This window comes from Gorilla gorilla, chromosome 10 (assembly GCF_029281585.2).
Source record: "Gorilla gorilla gorilla isolate KB3781 chromosome 10, NHGRI_mGorGor1-v2.1_pri, whole genome shotgun sequence".
Lineage (NCBI taxonomy): Eukaryota > Metazoa > Chordata > Mammalia > Primates > Hominidae > Gorilla > Gorilla gorilla.
Window position 1 is genome coordinate 110,638,499 of NC_073234.2, and position 22,758 is coordinate 110,661,256.

The following is a 22,758-nucleotide window of genomic DNA, read 5'->3' on the forward strand; positions in this document are numbered from 1 at the left end:
TATCCGAGGTGAATCTTTAACTATGAATTGAATTAGAAAAACCGGCAGGAGAAAATGTATTACGGGGAAAGAGAACTGATTATGCCAAGCTTGGGAAGTGTGAAAGTACCTGGTGTGCATTTTTAGGGGGCGGGGTGTGGAGGGTGGCTATGTAAAGTGGCTTGATGTGGCTGCAATGAAGAAGCAGTGGAAAATGTGGCCATTTTACCGAAGTGAAGAGTCTAGATATGAGGCGTTCATTAGGGACACAAGGGCCTGAGATGAAATGAGAGACGTAATGGAATAATGGCTTGGACAGACACTTGTAAGTTAAAATCGAGGCAATGTTTATAGATTGAATGTGGTAGCTGAAGGAGAGAGAAATAGATTTCTAGAGTAAGGGTAACTGATGGGTGTATTTTTTTTACCCATTATTTTTGATTTCTGAATATAATAGTAATATATGCTCAAGGAACATTTTGTTGTAGAAAATAAGCCCCCAAGTTAAAATCATCCATTATCCCACCACCCAAAGATGGTAACTATGAACAGTACGGTATGTGTTCTTATAGACTTTATTTCTATGTAAATGTGTGTTTATGTGTGTGTAATTTTTTAGCCTCTATATTAAGACACAATGTGTGTGTGATATTTTTTAAAACAAAAGGTATACCACGTAGAATTTTGTATATATTTTTCACTTGACTTTATCGTGAATCTTTTCCCATTCATCATTCTCTGAAAACATTAATATTATAATATCCCCTCACGTGTATCATAATATAACCTTTTTTAAAAAAACACCATTGTAATCAACAGTGATATAAGCCTATTTTTAACTACAACTCTGATTTTCCTCAGAATAATTTTTAGAAGTAGAACTAGTGGGTGAAAGAATATGAACATTTAAGACTTACGCAGAAAGGTTATACCAATTCCGGTTTCCATTAAGAATAAGAGAGTATTGGTTTCACCAAATCCTCAACAACAGCCTTAACAGTTTCCTTTAATCTTTGCTAATTTGATAGGCAAAAATAACATTCCATTGTTTTAATTTACATTTTATGCATTTATACATTTATTAGCCATTTTTATTTCTTTGTTTGAACATTTCATATTTGTTGCTCATTTTCTTATTAGATGCTAGCTTTAAAAAAATTGACTTGTGTGAGTTCTTCATATATTACTAAGCCTTTGTCATACTTGCAGAAAAATTTCCAGTTTGCTGTTTGTTTGCTTTTTGATATACACAATTTTTATTGCAGTATAATTTACATAAGGACAGGGCACAAATCACAAGTGTGTGGATGGTTATATTTTCACATGTTGAGCACACCCATGTAACCAGCACCCAGATCAAGAAACAGGACAGATGGGGCATGGTGGCTCACACCTGTAATCTCAGCACTTTGGGAGGCTGAGGCAGATGGATCCCTTGAACCCAGGAGTTTGAGATTAGCCTGGACAACATGGTGAAACCCTATCTCTACAAAAAAGACAAAAATTATTTGGGCGTGGTGGCACATGCCTATAGTCCCAGCTACTCAGGAGGCTGAGGTGGGAGAATCACTTGAGCCTGGGTAGGTCAAGGCTGCAGTGAGCCATGATCGCACCGCTGTACTCCAGCCTGGATGACAGAGCCAGACTCTGCCCCAAAAAAATAAAAAATGAAAAAAGAAACAACATCACCAGCACACCAGAAGCTCCCTCCTGGTCCTTTCCATCACTACTCCCTACCCCAAAATGATCACTATTTAAACATAATAACCTAGATTAATTTTGTCTATTTTTATTGTTTAGACACTGTGCATTTCCATGTATATACTCTCTTATTTCTGACTTTTTTTTTTCCTCTCTGGCTTTATTTGTGAGATTTCGTCCATATTGTTAACATGAGAATTTTTATTTCGGCATAGTATTCCATGTGAATATATGATCATTTTTAAATTCATTCTTCTGTTAATGGTCGTTGAGTAGTTCCCAGGTTTAAACTAGTGCTACTGTGAACCTTTTTGTATGTGTTTGGTTAAACATATTTCTGGTGGATATATATGTAGGAATGGAATTGCTGGGTCATAGCAAATACCTAGATATTTCTGTAGATATTGCCAAACTTTATTCCAAAGTGGTTGTACCAGTTTATTCTCCAGCCAGGAATGTATGAGAGGTCCCATTGCCCCACATCCTCGTCAACACTTGCTAATTTTACTGTTTTTCTTTTTATGATTCTAGGGGCTATGTCCTGGTATCTCCTTGTGGTTTTAATTTGTATTTTCTTGATAAAGACGTTAAGATTTTTAATGTGTTTATTAGCCAACTGTATATCCATTTTGTGAAGCCACGTCAAATTTCTTGCTTATTTTTCTATTGGGTTGTCTCTTTTTCTTGCTGATTTGAAGGAATTCTTTACATACACTGGATACAAGTCCTTTGTTAGAGATGCAGTTGGTCCTCCTTAGCTGAGAGTTCCACATCTGCAGATTGGACCAACCGTGGCTCACGCCTATAATCCTAGCACTTTGGAAGGCTAAGCCAGGCGGATCACTTGAGGCTAGGAGTTTGAGACCAGCCTGGCCAACATGGCGAAACCCAGTCTCTACTAAAAAATACAAAAACTGGCTGGGCATGGTGGCATGCACCTGTAGTCCCAGCTACTCCAGAGGCTGAGGCATGAGAATCGCTTGAACCCAGGAGGCGGAGGTTGCTCTGGGTGACACAGTAAGATTCCATCTCAAAAAAAAAAATAAAGGAAATACTCTGGCCCAGTGAGGTGGCTCATGCCTATAATCCCAGCACTTTGGGAGGCTAAGGTAGGAATATGGCTTGAAGCCAGGAGTTTAAGACCAGCCTGGTCAACATTAACAAGACCCTGCATATTAAAAAAAAAAAAAAGAAAAAAATTAACGAGGTGTGGTGATGCATGTCTGTAATGCCAGCTACTCCACAGCCTGAGGCAGAAGATTGCTTGAGCCCAGGAATTTGAGGCTGCAGTGAGCTACAATTCCAGCCTGGGTGACAGAGTGAGACCATATCTCTAAATAAATAAATAAATACTCAAAAATATTCAAAAAATAATACAAATAAAAAACTATACAGGATAACAACTATTTACATAGTGTTCACATTGTATTAGGTATTACAAATAATCTAGAGATGATTTAAAATATGTGGGAGACTGTGTGTATGTTATATGCAAATACTATGCCATTTTATATAAGGGACTTGAGCATCCATGGACTGGGTATTTGCCCTAGTCCTGTGACCAATTCCCCATGAATAAAGAGACAACTGTATATACCTCATATATCTTACCTTGGGCTATATGTGGCCTCTGCACTCTTTTAATTGTGTCTTTCAATGAACAGAAGCTCCTTATTATAATCCAATTAAACCTTATTCTTTTGTGATTAGTGCTGTTAAAAAAATATTTGCCTACTCTAAGGTCACAAAGATATTTTCTTTAAAAGCTTTATTTGACGTTTTCCCATTTAGATCTGTCATCCATCTGGTACTGATTTTTGTATGGTAACAAGTGAAGATCAACATTTTTTTTTCCCCGTATGGATGTCCAGTTGACCTGGCACCATTTACTGAACAGATCATTTTTTTCCCCACTGAACTGTAGTGTTGCCTTTGTCATAAATCAGGGAATCTTTTATGTATGGATCTCTTTCTGGACACTGTCTTCTTTGCCATTGATCATTTTGTCTACGCGTGTGTTAATACCACATTATTTTAATTACTATAATTTAAAAAATAGGTTTTAATATCTGATAGCATAAGACCCTTCAGCTGTATTTTTCTTCAAGATTGCCTTTGGCTGTTCTTGGCCCATTATATTTCCATATAAATTTTAGAATCAGCCTGTCAGTTTTTGTAAAAAATAAAAAAATAAAAATAAAAAAACCCTACTGAGACTTTGATTGAAATTGCTTTGAAGCTATAAATTAATTTGGGGAAACTTAACATCTTTACAATCAATATTGAATCTTCCAATCCGTGAACATTTGTTGCTTGGCTTCTAAATGAATCAGGCAACTTCTCATCTCGTTCTGTGCTCTAGGACTGATTTTACAAAATGAGAATTATCTGTTTCTTCAGAGTATAGCTAAATTGGCCTTTCCTGGGGAAAAGAGACTGAATGTTGTCTGTCAGCTCAATTTCTTTTATGGTTATTGCTCAGGTACAATTTTCTATTTTGATAACTTTTTTATTCTGAAAGGCAGTGTAATATAGTTAAAGATATGGGCTCTGGAGCTGGATAGCCTAAGAAATCCTAGGTCAGCTATTTATTAGTTAATGTGACTTTGAGCAGGTTACTTAACTTGTCTAAGCTTCAGTTTTCTCCATATTAAATAAAAATAACAGTAACTATCTCGTAAGGTAGTTGTGAGTACTAAATGATTTAATATAAGTGAATTACTTAGATGAGTACCTGACACATTGTAAACACTCAGTAAATGTTACCTTTTATTAAATTTTTCCAACAAATTGCTTTTTATCTAGGTTTTCAAAATTATTGATATATTCTTAGTAGTCTCTTTAGTTTCATTTATAGCACAAATTAGATCTGATTGTTGTTATGTTTTTCTTTTTGTTTTGCATAGATGTGCTGGAGTTTCAACTTACCAGATAGACTTTTCTTTTTTTGAGACAGAGTTCCACTCTGTTAGCCTTGTCGCCCAGGCTGGAGTGCAATGGCAGGATCTTGGCTTGCTGCAACCTCTGCCTCCTGGGTTCAAGCAATTCTCCTGCCTCAGCCTCCCGAGTAGCTGGGATTACAGGCACCCATCACCATGCCCAGCTAATTTTTGTATTTCTAGTAGAGATGGGGTTTCACCATGTTGGCCAGGCTGGTCTTGAACTCCTGACCCCAGGTGATCCACCCACCTTGGCCTCCCAAAGTGCTGGGATTACAGATGTGAGCCACCGTGCCTGGCCCCAGGTAGACTTTTCAAAAAACTAGTTGGTTTTGTTTGGTCAGTTCTATTGAATTTGTTTGTGGTTTTAAATTTTTTAAAATTTCTACTTTTATCTATTTCCATTCATCTATTTGTGTTTATTTTGCTATTTTTGTTCTGTTTTCTTTAGCTTCTTGAGTTAAAAACCTAAATGCCCAAAATAACTTGTAAGGCTATAAATTTCCCTGAGTATTGCTTCAGTTGTATCACGAAAGTTTTGAAATGTAGTTTGTCTCACGGTTGTATAAGTTCCATTTTTATTTAATACCCAAGTGTGTAGTTGAGGGATTGATGTTATCATTGGTGATTATTTTTCTCCCTGTGTCCCTCAGACCCATAATTCCACCCTGATCATTATGGACTGCATCACTGTATTCCCTTATCCTCTGGGTTCCATTTAGGTTCGGCCAGTGGGAAGGACCTGCAGATCAGAGGATGGAGGAAAGAGCGCCAGAGAGGTTTGGGTGTTTCTTGTCTGAATTCTTTCCCTCTACGGCTACTATTTGTTAGTGATTGCATTCCTGTACCTAAAGCCACAACTTTTTTTTTTTTTTTTTTTGACAGGGTCTTGCACTGTTGCCTAGGCTGGCATGTGGTGTTACCATCATAACTCACTGCAGCCTCCAACTCCTGGCTCAGGTGATCCTCCCACTTCAGCCTCTCAAGTAGCTGGGACTACAGGCAGGTGCCACCACGTCCAGCTAACCTATAACTCTTATCAGGGGATTCTTCTTGGGAAAGGCTAGGAGCAGCCATCTTATTTCCTGTGTTTGGGCTTTACCACCTATGAGACCTGTAACCCCCTCTACCCCTATTACCACTTTCATTCAGCTTAGATCTCAGGCCACTGACTGAGAAAGGCCTTCTTTTGAAGAGCTGAAAGCTTGTAAGGCACGTTTTCTTGCCATCTACCACTTGATTACTCAGCCAGTGGAACATATTTCAGGTTCTGCTGAGTCAGCCCTACTTCTAGATACTAAGTACTGTGTCACCCATACATCCTAATGCACAGTGACTGGTTTTTGGCACCAGGGACTTGTTTCGTGGAAGACAATTTTTCCACAGATGGAGGATGGTTTCAGGATGAAACTGTTCCACCTGAGATCATCAGGCATTTGTTAGATTCTCATAAGGAGCTCACAACCTAGATCTCTCACATGCACATTTCACAATAGGGTTCCTGCTTCTATGAGAATCTAATGCTGCCACTGATCTGACAGGAGGCGGAGCTCTGATAGTAACACTTGCTCACCCACTGGCCCACCATCCTGCCGGCCTCGGGCTGTATTCCTAACAGGCCATGGACCGGTACCAGTGCTGTGCAGGCCTGGGGGTTGAGGACCTCTGTTAATGCAGTAAACAGAAACCTGTCTATGTGCCATAAGCAGAAAGGAATTTAACATAGGGAATTAATGGTTAGATTATCATCGGAAGGCCTACAGGATCAAGCTCTATCAAAGTTGCTATATGCTCATGAAGACAAGAGCACGTGATCATGATCATAGTTACGATCCAGGAATTAGAAGCCATCACCACTTTGGGAGTCCGAGGCGGGCGGATCACCAGGTCAGGAGATCGAGACCTTCCTGGCTAATGCTGTGAAACTGCATCCCTAGTAAAAATACAAAAAGAAATTAGCCGGGCTTGGTGGCGGGCGCCTGTAGTCCCAGCTACTCGGGAGGCTGAGGCAGGAGAATGGCGTAAACCCAGGAGGCTGAGCTTGCAGTGAGCCGAGATCGCGCCACTGCACTCCAGCGTGGGCGATAGAGCAAGACTCTGTCTCAAACAAAACAAAACAAAACAAAACAAAAGCCATCACCACATCTGCCTCTCAATAACCTAACAAAGTGATACCTTGGTATTGGAACTTGGAGTCTCTCCACTGTCTCTACCACACCTGCAGCTGTGTTATCAAGAAGCTGGAGAATCCATATTGGAATACTGCTATAGAAACATTTTGCCTCCACAGCTTTGTTTCATAGCAAAAAAAAAAAAAAAAAAAAAAAAAAAAAAAAAAAAAAAAAAAAAGAGAGAGAAGGAGGGAGGGAAGAGAAGGAATGAGAGAACAGACAAATGAAAGAACAAGGCCAGCAGTGGGGGGATCACTTGAGGCCAGCAGTTTGAGACCAGCTTGGGCAACATAGAGAGACCTTGTTTCTACAAAAAATTATTTTAAAGAATTAGCTGGGCATGGTGGCATGCATCTGTAGCCCTAGCTACTCAGGAGGCTGACGCAGGAGGATTGCTTAAACCCAGGAGTTCAAGGCTGTGATGAGCTTTGATGAGGCCACTGTACTCTGCCTTGGTGACAGATTGAGACTTTGCCTTTATTTAAAAAAAAAAAAAAAAAAAAAAAAGAACAGTTGAAACAAAAGCCAAAGAAGCAAAAAGTGGACTTCTGCTCTTCTTCCACCTTCCAAATCTCTTACACCGTACACCTACTTGGGGAAACCCTGATTTATATCTAGAATCCTAGCTGCAAGATAATTTGGGAAATTTCAGATGTAGCTCTCCTGCCTCTGTAACACAAGAGATACATTGGAAGAAGGATTATAGAATAGAGATTGAACAAGCCAATTTACCATATCTATCTTAGGGCTGAACCTCTCTTCCCCTAAGAAAATTTAACTGTGATTTTTTTTTTGTATATTTGTTGTAATACTGTTATTTTAATGATCTTCAGGGTAGAAATCAGAGTCATTCATGTATTGAGGCTTACCTAGAGAATTACATGCTGCATGAAAGTTAAAAACTTAAATCATGCAGAGTTTTGGATAATATTCCAAAAACATCCCTTCCCTTAAAACAAACTCTTTGAGGTATCTTGTTTTAATTTCTGTTTCTTGGATTATTTGTAAATTTTACTGTATTATATTTTGGGTCATTTGTATTTCTCCTTCCAGTGATCGCTTTGAGTCATCTTAGTCTGAGAGGACTAGATGTGCACTGAAAGATGATATAAGAGAAGGACTAAGGGAGGAAATAAAGAGTGAAGTGCCCAGGCCCAATTCCCATTTCTTGCCCTAGAATCTGATTACCCATTTTATCAGAGCTAGATTCCGTATGTACTTTCAATGTTAATTCCATTATATTGGAGCCTGACTCCTCCTTCTATAAGATCATTTGTTTTAATTAGAATCTTCTACCATCATTCTACTCTAAGAGGCTGAATTGAGAAGGACAGTATAACCTCAGTCTTGGACCTCTCAGGCTAAACAGCAACAGAACAAAGTTTAGAAAATGATGGATACTATGTCTAATGTGAATATCAACAAAATAAGCATGAAATACCAAGATTGTTGTTTTACTCTGTTATCGTCATCATTAATTACAGTGTTTTGAGAGTAAGAATTCTCCAATTACTTTAGAAAGGTATTAAAGTTCTGATGTTGCTTTCTTAACTGTTTTTTAGACAGGGTCTCACTCTGTCACCAGGCTGGCCTCCAATAGAACAATCACTGTTCACTGCAGCCTCCACTTCCCAGGCTCAGGTGATTATCTCATCTCAGCCTCCCAAGTAGCTGGGACTACAGGCATGTGCCATCATGCCCTACTGATTTTTTCTTTCTTTTTTTTTTTTTTTTTTGAGAAGGAATTTTGTTTTGCTCTTGTTGCCCAGGCTGGAGTGCAATGGCGTGATCTCGGGTCACTGCAACCTCCACCTCCCGGGTTCAAGCGATTCTCCTGCCTCAGCCTCCCAAGTAGCTGGGATTACAGGTGCATGCCACCACACCCTGCTAATTTTTGTATTTTTAGTAGAGATGGGGTTTCGCCATGTTGGCCAGGCTTGTCTCGAACTCCTGACCTCAGGTGATCCATCCGCCTCGGCTTCCCAAAGTACTGGGATTACAGGCATGAGCCACCATGCCCGGCCAACTTTTTGTATTTTTTTCAGAGAGTGGGTTTTGACATGTTGCCCAGGTTCAAGTGATTGTTCTGCCTCGGCCTCCCAAAGTGCTGGGATTACAGAGATGAACGACTGCACCGGGCCTTAAATTTTAATTGCAGAAACTTCAGGTCATCTGTCTTAAACCCTGCTATTCCTAGAGGGAAGAGTGCCTGGAAATAAGACTTTTTAAATCTGAAAGACTAATTTTTCTGCCTCTTTGCATCATTTGAAGTTCATTTAAACCATTCCTTTGTAACTTTCTTCTAGTAGGGACAATGTTGTATTAAAGGGATCTTTTACTCAAATCTCTTGCCTTGGTAACCTTATCCTCTGTAGGTGAACTCGTTACTGTTTTTGGTGTTTGTTTAAATTCCTTCTTCCTCTTTTCTTTTCTTCCTGGCTGAGAAAGATAATTTTTGCCCATTTTGTCATGATTTCTTTTTCTCCTACTTCTTTCATACTTCTGTGTAAGTTATTAAATGTTAACCCTTCGTTGGCAGTATGTTCAGCTTTCGCGCTTTTCTCCCATAGCATTTAATCAGTTGAATGAAAGGAAATGACTCTCACAAATCCTTTCACATTTAAAAGGAAGTTTTAAAAAATTTCTCTCTTCCTCGAGAGATTCCCTTTTCTTTGTATTTTTAAAAGTTATTATGCATCTCTGAGGAACATGAAGGTACTTTTTCCCTAAGTAATAATTGTAGATTCTTTCTTACTTGTATTATTGATTTGACCAATGGAAGAATATTGTTTTTGTCTGTGAACATATACATGGACAGTATTTGCTATTTTGATAATGGAGCTTCCTGTCTAGAATAATTATACATATAAAATTTAAGGTATTATTATATCATTTAATTTTTTTAATATATCCTGAGTTTCAGTTTGTCAAACATAAAGCCCTAAATTGTATTATTTAAAATAATCTTGTTCCAAGTAGTAGCTGAGATTAGAAGTATAGCAAAATTCATGCTATCACTATGTATAATAGGAATAATATTTATTAATAGTGCTATTAAATCACAACTCTATTGACGTCAAAGATTGACCATTAAGACCAAGTCTAGCCAGATATGGTAGTTCACACCTGTAATCCCAACAATTTAGGAGGCTGCGGTTAGAAGATCACATGAACTCAGGTTCAAAACCAGCCTGGGCAACATAGTGAGACCCTGTCTCTACAGAAAATGTAAAAATTGGCCAGTGTGGTGGCATGTACCTGCAGTGCAAGCTGCTTTGGGGCTGAGGTGGGAGGATTGCTTGAGCCCAGGAGGTTGAGGCTGCAGTGAGCTGTGATTTCAGCACTGCACTCCAGCCTGGGCATTGAAATGAGACCCTTTCTCAAAACAAAAACAAAAACAAAACACCAACTCTGGTTTATAACCAAGATATGCAAGAAGAAATTCCATGTTTAATATGAATTATAAAAATTATTCTTGGGGAACAAGTCTGCTTTTTTTTCTGCTTATGTTGTGTCATTTCTTCTGTTTTGGCTTCTTCACAGATCCTTGGGGCTCCAGTTTAGATTAAAATTTTGTTTCTGTTTTATATCTAAACATTCAAGAAAAGTAGGTAGTTCTCTCTTTTATGTATTTTTTATTGCATTTATTAAAATGTAAGTCCATTTGTCTCAAGCTATGACACACACAGTGCCTACATTATTTTTTGTAGTTACCTTGGTATTTTATGTGCAGCTATATTGAAGGTTTTCATTTTTTTAAAAGCATTGTGGAAAGAGGACCAGATGAGGAGTCAAGAGACTGACTGACATAAATTAGCAATGAAATTCTGAATAAATCACTTAATTTCTCTAGAGCTTGTTTCCCAGGATCATCCTTTATACCATATCATCCTTTGGTATGAAATTTTTCTTAAATCCATTCTAGGGGATCGGAAACTATCTAGTGGGTTGAGTAAATGAGAGTAGGCCCTTAGAGGCTTCCATTAATTAGGAAATAAAGGAAAAGAATCTACTCATTTCCAGTCTCTTTTTATATTAGAAATCCTGACTCAATTTTAGTTTTCCCTGGTTCTGTACCAGGTGTTCTCTGAGTTCCTAGAAGCAAATCATGCCTTAAGGATTTAGGAGAAAAGGCCCAAAGCTCAGTGTACTCGACAGGGGCACAGTGTTAGAAAGTGTACTAACTTCGACCAGATGTGGTGGCTCATGCCTGTAATCCCAGCACTTTCAGAGGGTGAGGCAGGCGGATCGCCTGGGGTCAGGAGTTCGAGACCAGCCTGGCCAACATGGTGAAACCCCATCTCTACTAAAAATGCAAAAATTAGCAGGCTGTTACAAATGCAAAAATTACAGCTGGTGCCTGTAATCCCAGCTACTCGGGAGGCTGACGTAGGAGAATTGCTTGAACCCAGGAGATGGAGGTTGCAGTGAGCTGAGATCACGCCACTGCACTCCAGCCTGGGCAACAGAGAGAGATTCCGTCTCAAAAAAAAAAAAAAAAAAAAAAAAAAAAAGAAGAAGTGTACTAACTTCATTGCCTCTGGATTTTTTGAGTATTGCTTATAGTATACATTGAGACTGAGACCTCCTGTTGTTATTATTCCCACTATAGGAAATCAGTGTGCCCATTACTTTTTATTTGAAACAATATATTTGAGGACATCCTTTATTTTAAAATCTGCATTGTAATTTATGTAGTTGACAGAATATAGCCTCCTATCTCTTATTGTTGAGGTTTTTGCTGATTAAGCCACAACTTTTAATATTATCTCATTAAGATCTTTATTAAAATGGATTTTTTTTTCTTTTTTCTTTTTCTTTCTTTTTTTTTTTTTGAGACAGTCTCACTCTGTCACCCAGGCTGGAGTACAAGTATTGCAATCATAGCTCACTGCAGCCTTGAACTCCTAGGCTCCAGCTATCCTCTCCTCTCACCTCATCCTGTGTGAGCCATTGTGTCCAGTTATCTCTCCTTTTTTTTTTTTTTTATTTATTTTGGGATAAGAAGCAAAGGAAATAAAGTTGGATGTTATCTCTTAATATCCAAACATTATATTAAAGTTTACTGCATGCTCTCCTCACATCCAACATTTTGCCAATTGTGTTTGATCTTCTGGCCTTTGTCTTAAAGCAGTTGAAAATGAAGTTTTGCTTCCTCTCCTTGCTTCTGCTCTGCATTCATTTAAGTGACCGATGTGTGCCAGTTAATTAGCTAGATTTCAAATAATATTAAAAGTAGCATCAGAACCAAGGGGATATCAATCTACCATTGCTGACTTCTCTCCATTTAGTTAAGACAATCCGCTGCTGTCCTTGCTTTTTAGTCAATAGAGTATAAAAGCTGTGTAAGTCAGTTTTCTCCCATTGCATCTCTTAGTCTTCTGATGGGTATGTTTGATTTTTATTTAGATTTTGGACTTAGGTAGTATTGCACTTGAGTATATCTGTACTGTTGTATAGAAAAATCTTAAGGTTACTCTTTTTAAAAATGTTTTCTATTTATTACATCTCATATCAGATCATTGGATAGGATTTCAGCAGAAAATATTAGAAGCCTGCAGCCAGACAAACTTCTTAATATATGTGTCTTACTTTTTCTTGGTTTATTTAAAAACTTTTAAATAAACACTAATACTAAAAACATCCTTTGAAGGCATTTTTAAAACTCCAGTATTCCTATTACCTTTGTCTGTAGTTGCTGAGTAATAACAGCACTGAAGAAATAATGTTCAGATTTTTTTTTTCAGAGGGCTGCTTCTGATAGGAAAATGCTTAGTAATGACAGAGGCACGCCCTCCAATTCAGTGGCCATTTTGTACTGTAGTTCTTCTGGAGAAACAAGTGGGAATCATCAAAGAAAGAAATGTATGGATAAAAAAGAATATGGACAAGAGGCAGTAAATTTTTCATTTAGGTCAACTGGAGAAATTAGAACCATGCTATCTGTGAGTAGTTTAATTAGTTGGACCAATTTTAATGGACCCTTTTAGCTTAATCTCTTTAAATTCTATGATTAGATTTTACTTTGCTGATTAATTAATTAATGCTTGAATTTGGGGCTTTGGTATATTAATTTAGATATTATGTTGAAATGTGTAAGCTCTGAAAAGCATTTCCTATTATTTTATATCTTTAATATCCTATGATATTATCTAAGGTTTAAGGGAGATAAAGGCACGAAGTAGTTAATTTCAGATTATATTTTGTGATTACATACTGAATTAAAGATAAGTGAAAAGGCTATATAGAAATTTACTACATTGGCAATACAATTATGGGGAAATTTATTTTCCATCATGGGGTTTTGTTGATTTTGACAGAGATTTAGCCTTTTAAGTAGATTCCTCATTAAAAATTGAGAAAAATCACTGCCTTTTATAATTTGTTAATAGTCTTACTCATCACTTTATTTTGTGATACTCTGCAGCTAGCCTGGAAAAACATGGAAATCATAGCAATTAACAACAGGAGTTTAATCCTTTTCAGTGGTATTTTCCAAAAACAATATATTGTTGTTCTATATGTGATAGTCACATTTAGACCTATAGCTTTAAGCTATATTCAAAGATAAAAGGTTTTTTTAAATGCTTTAAAATAACACATAATAATTTTCAGGCAGATATTTTCCCATCAAATCCCTTTAGTTGCAGATACCTTTTCCCTAGAGATTTTATTTTGAATTAAAGATCTTTTAGAGGTTCTGTTGGCATGGTAGAAACTTTAAAAAATATGTAATTTACATGGTAGTATGTAGAGAATACTTTTTTTCCAGAGAAATTACAAGTTGGTACAAACTTGAGGAAAAGTTACGTATAACTTGGTGAATTCTGTAACTTGGGAATGGAAATCAAAGGCTTTTTGATCCTTTGAACCAGAATAAGCACAGATTCATATAGGTGGGAAGTCCGTGTTAACAAAATTACTTCTCAAACATTACACAGTTTCGGGCTTTTGTGCCAATGCTTTGTGCCTCATACTCTCTTCTCTGTTAGTAGCTAGTGTGCCTGTGTTTTCTTGTTGCTTTTTGTGTTTAATATGGACTGCATGGCCCAAATGACATCTGACATCTGACAATAGTTAGCATTTTGCCAAACCTGATAGTGTGGTTTAGATATCATACTGACTTTTTAAATAAAGGAATCTATAATAGTTGAAGTAGAGCATTAGTTTTTGGGTTGGTTTGGTTTGGGTTTTTTTGTTCGTTTGTTTTGTTTTTTGGGTTTTTTGAGACAGAGTCTCACTCTGTCGCCCAGGCTGGAGTGCAGTGACGCAATCTCGGCTCACTGCATCCTCTACTTCCCAAGCTCAAGCGGTCCTCCTGTCTCAGCCTCCTGAGTTGCTAAGAGCACAGGTGTGTACTACCATGTTTGACTAATTTTTGTATTTTTTGTGGAGACAGGGTTTTGCCATGTTGCTCAGACCGGTCTCAAATTCCTTGGCTCAAGTGATCTGCTTGGCTTGACCTCCCAAAGTGCTGGGATTACAGGGGTGAGCCACTGCATCCACCCCATTGTTAGTTTTTATATGGAAAAGTGTATTGGCTCATTTTATTCGTTTACTAAATTCACATGTAATTAGGTACCTTCTTTTTTTCTTTTCTTTTCTTTTTTTTTTCTTAGCAGACCTTAACTACGTTTTTCCACACAGATAATACATGAATATGTTCTCATTGTAAAACATTCACATAATACAGGGAAAGGATCAGCTCTCCCTTAATCCCCCTTTTCCTTTGCAGGTCCACCTTTCTCCACAGAAGTACCACCGTAATCACTTTCGTATATTTTCTTTTTTAAATTATTTTTTATTTTTATTTTTTATGTTTTTTGAGACAGAGTCTCACTCTCTCGCCGAGTCTGGAGTGCAGTGGTGCAATCTTGGCTCACTGCAACCTCTGCCTCCCAGGTTCAAGTGATTCTCCCACCTCAGCCTCCCAAGTAGCTGGGACTACAGGTGTGTGCCACTACACCTGGCTAATTTTTTTGTATTTTTAGTACACACAAGGTTTCACCATGTTGGCCAGGCTGGTCTCAAACTCCTGGCCTCAGGTGATCCCCCCACCTCGGCCTCCCAAAGTGCTGAGATTATAGGTGTGAGCCACTGTGCCTGGCCAATGTTGTATATTTTCTTTCAGATTATTCTCAGCGCAATTACATTCATCTATATGTGTATGTGTATATATATATATATATATATGTGTGTGTGACATACATAAATATATTGTATAATTCCATTTTGTGGGTTTTTGAAAACACAAATGGGGTTTTTAAATGGCTAGTACTAGTCGATATTCTTGTATGTATATTTGGCATACTTTTATAATTGTATTCATAGACTGGAAGCTTAGTGGTAAAATTGCTAGGTCAACGGATATTTGCATTTATATTTTTATACCTATACTCCCACTAATAGTGTATGATATATCTGTATTCCAACGTTGCCAAAACTGAGTATTCTCAGACTTCTTAATTATTGCCAACTAATAGGTAAAAATTGTGTCTTTGTTTCAATTTGCATTTCTTCAAAGGTGAAGTTTAACATGTTTTCATTTATATTGACCTATTTGTATTTTTTTCTTTGAACTGCTTCTTTATATCCTTTACCCATTTCTACAATTTAAAAAAATATTATTACTGGTTTATGTGGCCTTATTGTAAATTAAAAAACTGTTGCATCATGTTAGCCGAATTTTCTATCAATAATCTTTTTTTTTTTTTTTTTTTGAGACAGAGTTTCGCTCTTGGCCCCCAGGCTAGAGTGCAATGGCACGATCTGGGCTCACCGCAACCTCCCCGCCGGCCGGGTTCAAGCGATTCTCCTGCCTCAGCCTGCCGAGTAGCTGGGATTACAGGCATGCGCCACCACCCCCGGCTAATTTTTTTGTATTTTTTTTAGTAGAGGCGGGGTTTCTCCATGGTGGTCAGGCTGGGTCTTGAACACCTAACCCCAGGAGATTTGCCCGCCTCAGCCTCCCAAAGTGCTGGGATTACAGACATGAGCCACTGTGCCAGGCTTCCATTTTCAGTGAGTTGTTTTTAAAACACATTAAGTTAGTTTTGAAAGTAGTTTTTAAGACTAGAGTATCATTGTTTCTGTAGTCCCCAAGAATCTTTGCAGCCAGTTTCTAACCTTGTGTAACGTGAGGCAAATGCTCTTACTGAATTCTTTTTTTTTTTTTTTTTTCTGAGAGGGAGTCTCTCTCTGTTGCGCAGGCTGGAGTGCAGTGTCATGATTTTGGCTCACTGCACCCTCCACCTCCTGGGTTCAGGTGATTCTCCTGCTTCAGCCTCTCGAGTAGCTGGGATTACAATAAGCCCACGTTACAGTCTCCTGCCACCACGCCCGGCTAATTTTTGTATTTTTAGTAGAGACGGGGTTTCACTACATTGGCCAAGCTGGTCTCAAACTCCTGACCTCGAGTGATCCGTCCATGTTGGTCCCCCAAAGTGCTAGGATTACAGGCATCAGCCATGGTGCTCGGCTCTTACTGAATTCTTACATGTGAACTATAGCTCATCTGAAGCAAAAATAAGGCAATTGGGAATAAATGTAGATATTATCAGGAGAATAATGCTAGCCTATTTTGAGTTTTCTAACTTAATCTGCTAAATAGATTTAAAATTACAAGTTTAGTTTAAAGTTAAATAAAACAACTATACACAGTACTACATTAGACCAAATTAATGAACTTGTTTACTCAAAATTATTTGCAATATGATGGGGTAGGTAACAGCACTGAATCTGTCAGGTTTTTCCAACTCAGAAAAATCCCTCTTCTGTTGTTTACTACTATCTGTCCTTGTGACCTTGGGCAAGTTCCCTTGGTCTCTCTGTGCCTTAGTTTCCTCATATCTAAAATGAGCCATGCCTCATAAGGTTATTGCAAAGATGAGACAGGCTTGTACATAAAAAAAAAAATACTTAGATTAATTCCTGGCCCTGTCTGGGTACTCAATAAATGTTTAGTACTGCTATTGTTTGTGGGGAGATGGGTGGAAAAGAAATCAACCAACCAGATAGGAACTACACTGGATCATCCTCCTGTGAGAAAATTGTGCATCTGGGTAGTATCAAGCAGAATTATTAGCCTCCACTGACATCACCAAACCAGAGGTTAAACTTGCTGTAACCTCAGAAATGGGCAGTGGGAGAAGATCAAGGGCCATTACCAAACACTCACCACGTATAGCCCCCATAGCCTTGGGAAAACACAGCACTGGAATATTATTTTGTTTTGTTTTGTTTTCATTATCTTGTTCATGTTGGTGTCTGTTGTGGCTCTGTTTCCCTTGGAAACTAAATTTCTAAATTGGTAATCTATTGCCTCTTGATTATTTCTCTTCTCTGAGTTTATACCTTAAAATTTCTTGACTTCTTCCCATTTGCTACTTTATATTAGCCTTAGGCTAATAAGTATAGAGCTCTCCCTGAAGGATGAATAAAAGTCATGGAGCCTGTAGATCATAATAACACCAGTTTTATATGAGCATTTTCCAAAATGTTCTCACGAGAAAAAAGTCTGTATTGGTATGTTCCCAGATTCTGTAGCTTCTATGAAACTTAAAGCCACCAATGGAAGGGGACAATTTAAGATGAAGTTAGCTTGAAGACAAAAATATGATTGAATTAAAAATTATGCCTTGCAGGGTTGAGCATTTTGAACCTTATAGAATATATCATGTGATACATATGGTGAACTTGAGAGAGGTTGTTTCTTTTACATCTCAATTTTTCTCAAAGAGACAATTTTATATTATAGTTTAAAAGTATGGGCTTTGGAATCAGACTAACTGGGTTTATATTCTGATGGGTGACTTTAAGCAAGTTATAACCTCTTTATGACTCAGTTTCCTCATCTGTAAAATGAGAGTAATAATAAAAATACCTCTTTATAGAGTTGTTAGAATTAAATGAGGTATTATAAAACGTGCTTAGCTCAATGCCTAGTAAATAAGCAACTCAGCAAATGTCAACTATTTTTAGTGTTACTACATTGTTTTTCAGGCTTGGCTCTACTGTTTTCTAAAATATATATAGTAACTCTGTTAGGGCCTTCCTGTCTTCTCTTGCCATTATCTCTAGTTGATCTTCCAGACTACATATGTTTCTATACTGGTATGTCATATGAGTTTGCCACCATATTTATATGCTAAAAACTTGAATCTATATATTCAGTAGGCTACTTTCCTGACCTCCAGACATTTTAGGTCTAAGCCATTCACATTTGACTATCTCATAGGCACTTCTAATACATCACCTTCCTCCTCAGATTTGTTGCTACGCCACTGTTTCATATTTCATTAAATAGCACCACCTGATTCTTCAAATCAGAAATCTTAATCTTGATCCCTCCATTGCCAACCATTTCAATCAGTAATCAAGTTATTTTGATTTTAATACTTAAACACATTTATTAAATGTTTTGATTTTTTATACTTCTTGTAGTCCAAGTTATCCAACAGTAAGAGACTGGATAAATAAATCATGATAGATTCATAGAATTGAAATGCTATAAGGACACTAAAAAGGAATAAGGTACAATATATGTCCTAATATGGAAAGGTCTCTAAAATACATTCGATGAAGCCAAGTGCAGAGAAAAGTATGTAGTATATTTCCATTTGTATAGAAATTTTGAAGGCTATTCATACATATAAAGTGGATACTAAATTTTGGGGGAAGGATTCATGAGCTAAATATTTATTACCTTTTGGGTGAGAGACTAGGGGACTAGGGTAGGAAAAACAAAGTTATTTCTCATTTTATATCTTTTTGTATTTTTTAAATTGTTAGTATAAAAGCAGCAAGGCAGTAAAAAACAAAAAAAAAACTGAGGTTGAGCAGTTGAGCTTAGTGTCCTTTTACAGATGAAATAAGTTAACTTTTCTTGTATATCCCCAGAGAGAAGTTAATGGCAGAGAACTGCTAAAGTAACTAGTGCCTGACACAGAGTAGGTGCTCAGTAAATATTTGGCTAGTGATAAAGGAGTAAATGATGATTGTCCCTTTTCTATCCAGATGATCTTTACCCTGGAATGCTGTTAGCACTCAGTCATTGCCATCTGCAAGAGAGAATAGATAGTGTGAGGGACCAGAATCAGAATTTGGCCAGTAGTTAGTGCAGACTACAAATTGCTTTTCTGAAAGGGTATATGGCTCTGAGATCAGCTCTTCTTATAAAGGGAAGGAGAGAGTCTCAAGGGTGCATCAGGGCTAGTGTGAAGAGCTCGGAGGGTTCAGACAGACAGAATAAGTGACATAAGGCCCAGCACGGTAGCTCACACCTGTAATCCCAGCACTTTAGGAGGCCAAGGAGGGCAGATCACTTGAGGTCAGGAGTTTGAGACCAGCCTGGCCAACATGGTGAAACACCATCTCTACTAAAAATACAAAAATTAGCCAGGTGTGGTGGCACATGCTTTTTAATCCCAGCTACTCGGGAAGCTGAGGTAGGAAAATCACTTGAACCTGAGAGGTGGAAGTTGCAGTGAGCTGAGATTGTGCCACTGCCCTCCAGCCTGAGCAACAGAGGGAGACTCAAAAGAGAGAGAGAGAGGAGAGAGAGAGAGGAGACAGAGAGAGAGAGAAAGAAAGGAAGGAAGGAAGAAAAGAAAGAGGAAAACAGAAACATTGCAACAATGACTACTGAGTTGGAAGATAGACAATCATTGACTGTTCTTAGCCCAGTAGATGTGCTGGATTGTGGACCTGTAGTATTGATATTAATAGTGTGTCAATATCCAAAAGAAACCATTCAGTAAAGTGCCATTTGTGGAAGAGGCTAGGTTTGTTGAGATATCTAACTTTCCTAGTTAATATCTATGGCCCAGATAGTCAGATTTGCACTTCTTTTCTTATGTTGACACCCCAACATAATTTTTTAAATAAGGAAAATTTTTTATTGGAAGACTGAAGTTCAGTTAGATGAGCATGAAGTTTATGCAGAAATAATCTCCCAACAGCTTAGCTCAGCTATTCCTTTTTTATTTTTTTATTTTATTTTATTTTTTTATTGATCATTCTTGGGTGTTTCTCGCAGAGGAGGATTTGGCAGGGTCATAGGACAGTAGTGGAGGGAAGGTCAGCAGACAAACAAGTGAACAAAGGTCTCTAGTTTTCCTAGGCAGAGTGTTTGTGTCCCTGGGTACTTGAGATTAGGGAGTGGTGATGACTCTTAACGAGCATGCTGCCTTCAAGCATCTGTTTAACAAAGCACATCTTGCACCGCCCTTAATCCATTTAACCCTGAGTGGACACAGCACATGTTTCAGAGAGCACAGGGTTGGGGGTAAGGTCATAGATCAACAGGATCCCAAGGCAGAAGAATTTTTCTTAGTACAGAACAAAATGAAAAGTCTCCCATATCTACTTCTTTCTACACAGACACAGCAACCTTCCGATTTCTCAATCTTTTCCCCACCTTGCCCCCTTTTCTATTCCACAAAACCGCCATTGTCATCATGGCCCGTTCTCAATGAGCTGTTGGGTACACCTCCTAGACGGGGTGGTGGCCGGGCAGAGGGGCTCCTCACTTCCCAGTGGGGGCGGCCGGGCAGAGGCACCCCTCACCTCCCGGACGGGGCGGCTGGCCGGGCGGGGGGCTGACACCCCCCACCTCCCTCCCGGACGGGGTGGCTGGCCGGGCAGAGGGGCTCCTCACTTCCCAGTAGGGGCGGCCGGGCCGAGGCGCTCCCCACATCTCAGACGATGGGCGGCGGGGCAGAGGCGCTCCCCACATCTCAGACGATGGGCGGCCGGGCAGAGATGCTCCTCACTTCCTAGATGGGATGGCGGCCGGGAAGAGGCACTCCTCACTTCCCAGGTGGGATGGCGGCCGGGCAGAGACGCTCCTCACTTTCCAGACTGGGCAGCCAGGCAGAGGGGCTCCTCACATCCCAGACGGGGTGGCAGCCGGGCAGAGGCTGCAATCTCCGCACTTTGGGGGGGCCAAGGCAGGCGGCTGGGAGGTGGAGGTTGTAGTGAGCCGAGATCACGCCATTGCACTCCAGCCTGGGCGCCATTGAGCACTGAGTTAACGAGACTCCGTCTGCAATCCCGGCACCTTGGGAGGCTGAGGCTGGCGGATCACTCGCGGTTAGGAGCTGGAGACCAGCCCGGCCAACACAGCGAAACCCCGTCTCCACCAAAAAAATTCGAAAACCAGTCAGGCGTGGCAGCGCGCGCCTGCAATCCCAGGCACTCGGCAGGCTGAGGCCGGAGAATCAGGCAGGGAGGTTGCAGTGAGCCGAGATGGCAGCAGCACAGTCCAGCTTTGGCTCGGCATGAGAGGGAGACCGTGGAAAGGGGAGAGGGAGAGGGAGCCCGTGGAAAGGGGAGAGGGAGAGGGAGAGGGAGAGGGAGAGGGCTCAGCTATTCTTAAAGTTTTTAAAATTTAAGGCTCTACTGGAGTAAAACGATGTTATATAGAAAATTATTTTCTTCAGATATTTTTAATACTGTAATAACATTTCTCAGCCTATTTAAAGGTTCATACTGATTATCACAATACTTAGTGTAACCAAGTGCTATAATTATTTTGGTTTTATATTAGTAGCTGATTAAAATTTCAATGCGTAAATTCTAATGCAGTTATTTTGAAGGTAACTCATTTCACTCTTAGCCTGTTTTTGCAACAGGCTGTTGAGCATTGCAAGTCATGGAGAAACAACTAATTTTCCATTTTGGTCATTGCTTTTCAAATCAGTCATCGTCCCAAAATAAAAAGTAAATAATGAAAGCAGCTGCTAGGCTACGTATTTTTTTTGTGATTTTTTCAATCTTTGATTCCTTATACTCAAAAACAGGTTCTCAGCCTTAGAACTATTGACACTTTGGGCCAGATAACTCTTTGTGAGGGTTGTCCTGTGCAATATAGGATGTTGAGCAGCATCCCGATCTCTACACACTAGATACCAGTAGCGCTGCTCACATCCACCCCACAGTTTTTTGGGGATTTTTTTGTTTTGTTTTTGTTTTTTAAGACGGAGTCTTGCTGTGTTGCCCAGGCTGGAGTGCAGTGGCGCTATCTCAGCTGCAGCCTCTGCCTCCCGGGTTCAAGTGATTCTCCTGCCTCAGGCCTCCCAAGTAGTTGGGACTACAGATGTGCACCACCACGCCCGGCTAATTTTTGTATTTTTTTTTTAGTAGAGACAAGGTTTCACCATGTTGGCCAGGCTGGTCTCAAACTCCTGACCTCAAGTGACCCACTCATCTTGGCCTCCCAGAGTGCTGGGATTACAGGTGTGAGCCACCGTGCCTTGCCAACAGGTTTTGTTTGTTTGTTTTGGGACGAGTCTTGCATGGCTTACTGCAGCCTTGACTCCAGGCTCAAGCAATCCTTCACCTTCAGCCTCCCAAGTAGCTGGGACCAGAGGCGCACACCACCATTTCTGGCTAATTTTTTTATTTTTAGTAGAGACAAGGTCTTGCTTTATATTACCTAGGATAGTCTCAAACGCTTGGCCTCAAGCGATTCCTCCTGCCTTGGCCTCCCAAAGTACTGAGATTACAGGAGTGAGCTACCCTGCCTAGCACACCCCTCAGTTTTAACAGTGAAAAATGTCTCCAGAAATTGCCAAATGTGGGGAGGGGGAGTTGTGCGGTGATGATTTACTTTGAGAACCACTGCTTTATAAGAACATAGTAGTTTTTTTGTTTCTGCTTTTTGTTTTTAACTGTCTTGTTTAATGGTGATTTTAAAACATGGCTCAGAAAAATCACATAATTGAGAATAGTTTATTCCATGAACTTTACATTAGTTTATGGAAAGAAAATGTGAATAATTCACATTGACAGGTAAGTAGACACTTATTTGTGCCTCCACTGAGACTAGCAACTTGAAATCATGTTGCTAGAGGATACCTTTGATATTTGTTGACCTTGGCGAAAATATTAAAAAGCGTAGACATTGTTGCAGGAAGTTTGCAAGTCCAAATACTTGCTCATCATTTTCTGAATTTTTTTTTAAATAA

General features: G+C 39.2%; 1 protein-coding gene across 12 annotated transcripts in view; it reads left to right on the forward strand.

Annotated features, from left to right (window-relative positions):
* VEZT (vezatin, adherens junctions transmembrane protein) overlaps positions 1–22,758 on the forward strand; it is an 83,090-nt gene that overhangs the window by 1,266 nt on the left and 59,066 nt on the right. For 6 of the 12 annotated variants that reach the window (XM_019039005.4, XM_019038995.4, XM_019039006.4 and 3 more), the window contains exon 2: positions 5,342–5,398. The exons of the other annotated variants lie outside the window; for them this stretch is intronic. In XM_019039005.4, coding sequence (XP_018894550.1) covers positions 5,342–5,398 — 57 coding nt within the window. The remainder of the gene's footprint in view (positions 1–5,341; positions 5,399–22,758) is intronic. 12 annotated transcript variants of the gene reach the window in all.